Here is a 9,104-nt window from a genome sequence, read left to right as displayed (position 1 = left end):
TGGATCTGTTTGTTCTTCGCTCGGAGCACCCTGCGTCGTTTTGGCTAAGAAGGAAAGTAACGGGACAAATTCATAAATTTTCAGGCTACACCAGTGTCCCTTTTCATGCTATTTCTTTAAGTAGGGCTGTGGTTAACGTGGAGGATCATTCGTTGCCACTGAAATCGTGCCTTTATAAGCTTCGTAGCGCAGCAACCAGATCCGAAATTGTGCAAAATAAGAACTCCATACGGACTGCACGCTAACGGCGTATGTAACATGCATCACTGCTAACCATTACAGCTTCTTTGTGAGGTTTGTGACTGCGCTGTTTCCATGCAATTACTTCCAGTTTATCTGGATTTAAGAATTCTGTAACTGGAGAAATTCGGTATTTTCTGCTTATTTGCATACGTATATATAGGTTATATTTGTTACCAACAGCATCTCATTTATGATCGCAAAAGGAAGAAAAATGATGAATGCGCAGGCTGAGAAAAGGTAAATACACTGGAACTGTAATTGTGCGAAACTAACGATCCAAGAACAATATATATATATATATATATATATATATATATATATATTAATGACAAAGAACCTGGGTAAAAAATTGCCGCTCTCGCCGAAGTATGCGCACGCACAGACACGCCCATGTACTAAGCCTCGTCTCTCGTTATACATTTGTACGACGTACGAAATGCAGCAAATTTTGCGCTGTACCAAAAAGGTTTTACTCCAGAAGGAGCGAGAGCTAAGTGGACGGTGATTTATCAAATTTGCTTCGTGTTCTGCCTTTCTTCGGCGAAGGAGTGCTAAGGAGAGGTATTCGCGCAAATTCACATTGTAGATCCAGCGACTCCTTCATAGAAAAGTCGCACGAAAAATTCACAGGGAGCGGCTCCTTAAAATTTCAGCGGCGCCTGCGATTCGACCGCCGAATAGGTCGTGCTCGCATTGCACCCCATCATTAGACCGAGATGTGGTGAATTCGAATGCAAAGACGACTGCGCACGCTGCTCTGCGCAGGTGCTTTTGATTCTACGAGTCTCATACATTCTCAAACGTGAAAGCAACTGAGTGCTGATTTAAAAATGATAGAAATCGACGGTTATTGCGTGTGTACATGATTTCGCAGAAATCTTCTTATGTACCTGCTAAACGCGATTTACACGCTAAGATGTGAAGAGACTATCCATCATCCCATGTGTCACTGTTCCCTCTTCTACAAACAATGTCAGACTATCCAGTGTGCCTTGAGTAGACCAGATGATCAGCCCAGAAGGCTACACGTGATCTTCTACAGTACTATACAGCACATGAAGGCGATGGACTTGCGTGCCCGAATGTAAATAAGCTGCACCTTGCGTAGTGCGTGTGAATCAGCAAGACTCATGCGTTCTCTCTCTCTCTCTCTCTCTCTCTCAATTTCTTTCACTCCCCGATCTCCATCCTGTAATGCAGCAAATTAAACAAGGTCTAGTCAACCTCCCTGCCTTCTTCCTTCCTTATCTCTCTCTCTCTCCTAAGCAGTTATTACTATCATCATCGGCCTATATTTAAGTCCACTGCAGGACGAAGGCCTTTCCCTGCGATCTCCAATTACCCCTGTCTTGCGCTAGTCGATTCCAACTTGCACCTTCAAATTTTATAACTTCATCACCCCACTCCCTAGTTTTTTTGCCGTCCTCGACTGCGCTTTCCTTGACTTGGCACACATTCTGTAAGTATAATGGTAAAACGGTTATCCATCCTTCGGTTATCATGCATCCATCCGGTTACATGGCCTGCCAAGCTCCATTTTTTTCTCTTAATGTCAATTAGAATATCGACCATTCCCGTTTGCTCTCTGATCCACACCGCTCTCTTCGTGTCTCGTTAACGTTAGGCAGAAACTTGGAGGGACCAGACCCATGGTCCCTGTAAAACGTTGCGCGATTTTCATGGAAAGAGTGACCTGATTAGATGCTTGTGAACAATTCTATTTGAGTGACGTAAATATAATCTCGCGGGAACGCTATAATGACTTTCTAGTGTCGTTGACATTTTCTTTTTGAACAGCGGAGCTGTTTAAGCCGACCGTCAGTCCGTAACGCGCGAACAGATAATGTGGGCCGATCCTGGTGGTAGTGCAGAAAGGGTCCAACCGCAATGGCACATATCCCGCTGAATTAGCGAAGCTGATCCTGGCTAAGTCTAGCAAAGCATGGTTGGGACCACTTAAGCTTAATCAGTCATCGATAGCCAATCGATAGCCAATCAATGGCTAATCAACAATCGATCAATAATCAATAAATTTCGGAGAACGCTAGGGATGACTTGGTAGTGCTTAGCCTAGCGCAAATACGTGGCCAGTACCTTGCGATAGAAATGATAGCCAATCAGTAGCGAATCAATAATCGACGAATAATCAATAACTTCCGGGAAATGCTGGGGATGACTTGGTAGTGATTAGCCTAGTCCAAATACGTGGCCACATTACCTTGCGATAGCCAATCGATAGCCAATCAATAACTAATCAATGATCGATCAATAATCAATACATTCTGGAACATGCTGGGGATCACTTAGTAGTGCTTAGCCTAGCCCAAAAGCCAGGTCTAGCTAGGTGCCCATCAGCTCCGCTGTCTCTTTAGCATTGCGCCTCCAGTGCAAGCTACGCAATTTTTTTTTATTTGCTAAGGTGCGTTGTTCTTTTTTTTCCCTTGTCAATTTATTATCATGATGATTTTACCACGTTAGTGACTTCTCATGTGCTTTTCTCTGGACTAAACAATTTCCACGTGAGCGGAGAACACTTATGCTTGTCACATGTATTGCGCCGACTTTGCTTAATGCATGATTTGTATAGATTTGCAACATAATGTCAAGTTGTTAATATGTTTGTAGAGCGCACGTAGTGCGATTCTGACACTCAAGCGATTGCGAAAGCTCTTATTTACATTTTTTCTATGCTATATTGTTTCCTCACATAGCGACTTTTTTCCCTCGTGTTTCGTGCTACCATCTTGGAATGGCGAGCTGTTCAGTAGCAAACTTAACGTAACGTCTTAGTTAATAAACCACTTCGTTTGTTTAGAATGCCATCAATCACCTTGTGTAATTATGTGCTATGCGCTTGAACACACACACACACACACACCACACACACACACACCACACACACACACACACACACACACACACACACACACACACACACACCACACACACAACACACGCACCACGCACGCACGCACGCACGCACACACGCACGCACGCACGCACGCACACGCACGCACGCACGCACGCACGCACGCACGCACGCACGCACGCACGCACGCACGCACACACACACCACACACACACACACACACACACACACACACACACACACACCACACACACACACACACACACACACACACACACACACACACACACACACACACACACACACACACACACACACACACACACACACACACACACACACACACACACACACACACACTTATTTTCCTTATTTACTTTCCACCACTAGTGGTGGTTGCTACAGGTGGATTTCGCCTGAGAATCTATGGGTTACTCTCGTTGTATGGACCATGCAACCTGGCTATATACTGGCGAAAACTTGCAAACGCTTATTTGCGTCAGCGATGAGCCTTCGTATCGCCTCATACACACTGTGCATCGAAAGTAGCCGCACCCGCACCAGATGAGATCTCCGCCCACAAATCTCACCCCCCTTAGGACCGGTCACGCATAAATGATCTCGAAGGAGCGTGTTCAGCCAGTGCAGCCGCCATTCAAACGATGGCGCCACTGATCTGAAAGGGCATCTCGTGCCGTTCCGCAGGCGCCCTTGAGTTTCGACCGGTCCCAGCCTAAGCAGAACCCTCCCTCTCCACCCCCTACTTCCCACCTCCTCGCCCTCTCTTACAGTCCCGCTTTGGTTCGCGTGGTCGCACCGCCGTTGGTGCGCCCACCGACTGCTCCGGCCGCTCGCTGCGTCTTCCGAGAGCGGCCAGCTAGCAGTTGACTCGCCGGACGGCCAGCTGGCGTGTCGCGCGCTCCTCCGCGCTCTTCAGCTGCTGCTCCCGTTGTCCACACGGCGTGCGCCTCAACGCTCTTCTCAAGACCACAGGCGGCTTGCGGTCGCTTGGCGGTGACCGCGGCTTGTGTGTGCGTTTGCTCGTTGCGGTGTTCGCCAGCCCAGCTGATCGGTGTGTCTCTGACCGCGTGACTTCGGTTTCGTGTGCCATGAGCTTCGGCCTGACAGGTCGTTTTCGCGTGCTGTCGTCCCCCGGAATTTGACGCTACCGTCGCATCGTTCGTGTGTGTCATCGTCGAAGTTCGAGTGTCCTGCTGGAAAAAAAAAAGAAAAGAAAGAAAGAAATGATGGAGTGTACTCGCCGTGCTGCTATAACCGTGCTGCTTGTGGTGGTCGCGTGCACCTTCGGATACGCCGCCGGCTCGGCTGTTGAAGGTGAGGTTCTTTGTAATCGGTCGTGCACTTCGATTTCGCTTGTTCCGCCAATGTGGGCGGTGTTGCCGCGTACGATGCGATACCACAGAAAACTATCTTTGAAGTATTATCTGACAGAATGTTTTCCATGGCGTGGTGACACGAGAACGTGTTTCAATTCCTGCTGTCCGTGATTTTTTTGTTTTTCTTTTTTTATACATATCAAAAACAACCAACCGGTCGTGTCTACTTTGATAAAAAGCTGCTCATGCCTGTTGCTTTAGTTTGACTTGCACCGTCAAACGCGTCCCTGGTTCTCGGTGCTTCGCCACGCAGCATACACCAAAGGCGTGAGTGACGGTCCATGTAGACGTGTCATCCATTAAAACAAACGCGCGAAACTGCCGGTAGGAACCGGCATAACATTATGAAGGTCTTTCCGGAACCGACTGTATACTGGCGGACAATTGCTGCCTGGTTGTTTTCAGGTACTCGCAGTAGGGCACGGGCTGGCCCATTTTCAGACACCTGAGCTGGGGTCATTATTGTCCCCTCTCCTTGTTACCTTGCTTATATAGTGGCGCACCGTATCGTCTCGCGTGGCCTCCCGACATAACGGCCTTGTTTAGCGTGTTAAATTAGGTATAGTAAAGGCGCTTTAACTTTACCTGACTACGCATACATTATGTTCTTAGAAAGTGAAGCTGTGCACGAGATTTAATATTGTCTGCTGTCACGCAGAAAAGGAAGAAGGCAACACGCACATAGTCATGAGTCGCTTTCATTCCTTCTTTATATATATATATATATATATATATATATATATATATATATAGGTGATATGTTTCTTTGCTTCTATAACTGAAGTATTAATAGGTCGATTCAAGCGTACAATTGACCCCTCACACACGCACATGGGACATTTTGTTGTCGCGAGGACGCTGAATATTTAGGAGGGAGGTGTTTCGGCGCATCCTCAGATTCCTCTGCGATACAAAGCTGGAGTGTGAACGGCTGAGCCGTGTTGGCGGGCAAGCATGGCAACGCGGAATGGATGGCGCGCACTGTTCGCCCGGTTCGAATCCATCGTTGCCGTCAGTCTTCCCTGTATGTGTGGTGACGGGCCATGACGCGTCACTCATAAGGTGCGGCTCCACCGCACTTGAGCGATTCTCTGCAGATTTTGCACGGCTAGGTCCGCCTATAGGCAACCTGCGCTGAATCTTTCCACGATTAACCGCAGCGCCGCAACACACGGCCTAGCGAGCGGAGAAAGCAAAATTGGAAGGACGCGGTTTCAGATTTAGGACCCTGTGGGGTGGCTTAGCGGTCTATGGTGTTGCGCTGATAAGCACGAGGTCGCGGGATCAAATCCCTTCCGCGGCGGCCGCATTTCGATAGGTGCACATTACATATCCCCTGGTGGTCAAAATTATTCCGGAGCCCCCCACTACGGCGTGCCTCATGGATCGTGGTTTTGGCACGTAAAACCCCAGAATTCATTCATTCAGATTTGGGTTGATACTTTCGATCGCTTATCACTGGGTAAGAGTGCCGGAGACGCGCAAATGTTATACTACTGCGCTAACCCTGCTGGGATTATAACGCATGGTCGCGTTTGAACACGGCAGAACGAACGAACAACCCGACGGGTGGCTAGCGTTGCTCTCAAGCGCGGGAAAACTTGGTGTGCAGCCATGAATCGAGTTAAGGTAACAGGTGCATCGCTTTGTTTAAAAAAGGTTTCTTTTTTTCATCGCCACCCTAGCGGCTGGTGTTGGCGACACTGGTGTGATAAATGGAAAAGTTACAGCGCCATCTTGCCGATGTCTATAGATAGCATTACTATTCCATTACAGTGCAGGGTGCCCATACGCGTCTTTATTTCCCGATATATATTGGCGGGCGCGGACAATCTTTCTTGTGCGGCAGGTTTCAAACGGAGCGAAGTGTGACGCGACTGCTTCGCTAATCTGGAGAACGCGAGAGCCAGCGTGTGGGTGACGCGTGGGCGCGATTCACAGCAGCCGCCGCCGACAAAAACTACCAGATGACGTGCGCTACTCTGGCGCCATCTCGTAGCCATCGTCAGCGCACTACGCTTCTCACTGTTTCGCCATACCCTCCTCCGCTTTCCGCCTCGTGGTTCCACTGCACTTTCCTCTCCGCTTTGCTCCTCGCGTCTTTCATCTCCCGCTGCGATCCGCGTTCGCTTTCATCTTTCGCTGTGCTCGTTTGCTCGGTTACGCCGCCAACGCCGACGCTCGCCGCAGGAACGGGCGCCTCAGAGCTGCGCTCTAAAATGTGCTGCAGAAAAGTATGCGGTGCACCGCAATCACAGTGAGATTCTCGCAATACTTTATTTTTTTCCAGTGTATAGAAGCATAGAGACAATTCCGTATGAGTCCTGAGACTCTGTAGACGATTTTTGCAAGTATCATACCGTCCATAGTCACTCCTAGCCCAGTAAGTCGATATGGTTGTCTATGAACAGCAAATGGATTCACGGTGTTACACTTTCAATCATATCGTTTCTCTTGGATGTCTGTAGCGCGTGTCTGTTTCACGTCTGTACTTAAAGTGAGATACATAAGGAAGGGAAGGTAGACCGTGAGATGGTGATTAGCAGCAGAAGCCACGCTAGATGGCGCTAATCCAATTCATGGTCGCCGCATTTAAGTCACCTAGCAACTTTCGACCAAATCTGTACAGCCGAAATACTCAGCTATGGAAAGATAGATAGATAGATAGATAGATAGATAGCTGGGTAAAGACATGGATGTGCGGCCAGTTTGCTATCCTGTGCTGGGGAGATGAAGTGTGAACTGCTCAGGCAATTTGTGTGTTTATGTGGTGTGTGAGTGTGTATGTGAAGATTAGAACTGTTGTCACCTTATTCTTTTCTCTATTTTATGCCTGAACTTTTGCATCGTCTGGGGCGCGTCTGCCAGTTAAGAAAACAGGAGTGGCTGGTGCCGTCTATAGGTGCCTACATCTCCTTGAACACCGATAATAATGAAAAGCGAAAGAAATAAGAAAATAGAATAAGGAAAGAAAGGAAGGGGAAAAGAAAGAAAACAAGAAAGAAACATGAGTGGAAACTCTAAGCGCACGCCCACGCGTACTAGCACGTCACACCTAAAAACGGTCACTGAGTCCATCCGGATTAAAGAAATTGCAGCTAATACCCGCGTTGATTTTTTGAAGCCCGCGACACACGACGTGACTAGCGGCGCAGGCTGCGGGTGTGCCGGCAATCCGGCCCCGCGCAGCGACGCTCTGTTGACTCTTCCTCTCGAGGTTCCTCGCTGACCTTTGACGCTGCACTCGCGGTGCGTGGCGGCGTTACGGCGACGCAGCAGGAACGCAGCCTAACGAATGTGCGAGTCCTCGTCAAACGAACCGCAGCGCCGGCTGGATTCACGTAGCGAGTTTGCAGCTGGAGAAGCGAGGAAGAGAGAAGATGATGTGGTGGGGGAGAGAGAGACGTCGGGACTAGGTCAGCGCGGCGTATAACGGCACCGAGGGCCACCGCCGCTAGACCCGAGTGGCGCATGATGAAGACGGATGCAGTGCGCTCGAGCGACGCTAGGAAGAGCAAAGCCGGAAAAGAGCATCGGTCGCCGGGACTTTGGTTCTTTTTTTTTCTTCCTTCGTGCGCGCGTCGTCGAGCGAGTCATTTTTACGCGCGTTTCCGGGAGGATCCGCGCGGCTATTATGCAAGCGCTTCTTTAACGCCTCTATCCGCTGTCGGCGATGGCGGAGCTTGGACGCGGAAGTTTAGGGTAGTATGTGTATTGTCGAAAAAATTCAGTCTCGCGTTATGGTTTTATTGCTCAGCGGCTTTGTTGGTGTCCACAATGTTTTTGTCGTTGCAGCGTGTAGCTGAAACGCTGCGATGAAGTTTCATTTCTCTGTATTCCCCCGTATTATTATTATTTTTTGTTTTCTTTTGTTTTGACTCCCATTCGAGGTTGTAGCGTTCCGTTGAGACGGAATGTAAAAAACTATCGTGAACGCTAGGGTTTCAGGTGATCTAAATTATTCGGGAAGTATCCCCTCTACGGGCGCCCCACTATGTCCGAGCACTGTGCAGTTTTGGAGAATAAAATCGCGCGAGTTAACTTGCACATTTTTGAAACGTCATCTCTACTTTCTATTTTCTAATTTAAGGCACTCTCGGTTTCCTATCTCCACCTCCATGCGGATTAGCGCGTATAAATAAGCTTGTAAAGTCTGCTGCTTTTATTAATAGCTTTCCGTTCTTCGTTCTAAGCGTTGCTTAACACCATGGACCCGCGGTGTTGAGGCTGCTGCTCTTGCACACCAGTTAATAACCCGGTATCCTTCGCAGCAAGGCTGTTTGCTCCTGAGATTAGGCGTACGTTAGCGGACGGGTCCTGTCAGCGCCTGGCTGCTGAAACCACAAAAGCGGCGGATTCGGTGGCGCGCAGCTGTCAGTGACAAACACTGCTTCCATTGCGTAACGCTTTGAAGCGCTTTAATGCGTGTGCCTCTCGCGCACTGCTTCTGTATAGCCTCTTTCGGAAAGACTGCGGATGTGGCTGACGTACTGTTCCCATTTATCTTAAATGATTTACCGTATAAAGAACCGCTGTCGACATCGTGCTTAACACGCCGCTTTCCAGAAATACTTATTGGTGTTCTAAACTTTTTT

General features: G+C 48.6%; 2 protein-coding genes across 5 annotated transcripts in view; one reads left to right on the top strand and one right to left on the bottom strand.

Moving 5' to 3' along the window:
* Positions 1-9,104, bottom strand: part of LOC119456322 (uncharacterized) — a 36,379-nt gene that overhangs the window by 17,294 nt on the left and 9,981 nt on the right. The window lies entirely within an intron of this gene.
* LOC119457005 (uncharacterized) overlaps positions 3,931-9,104 on the top strand; it is a 251,339-nt gene continuing 246,165 nt past the window's right edge. For 2 of the 4 annotated variants that reach the window (XM_049669732.1, XM_049669733.1), the window contains exon 1: positions 3,931-4,447. In XM_049669732.1, coding sequence (XP_049525689.1) covers positions 4,357-4,447 — 91 coding nt within the window. In that variant the 5' untranslated portion in view covers positions 3,931-4,356. The remainder of the gene's footprint in view (positions 4,448-9,104) is intronic. The other 2 variants (XM_049669731.1, XM_049669734.1) reach the window with 2 other exon arrangements.

This window comes from Dermacentor silvarum, chromosome 6 (genome assembly GCF_013339745.2).
Source record: "Dermacentor silvarum isolate Dsil-2018 chromosome 6, BIME_Dsil_1.4, whole genome shotgun sequence".
NCBI classification, from domain to species: Eukaryota; Metazoa; Arthropoda; class Arachnida; order Ixodida; family Ixodidae; genus Dermacentor; species Dermacentor silvarum.
Note: the sequence above shows the minus strand (reverse complement) of the source record. Positions and strands in the feature narration are given on the sequence as shown.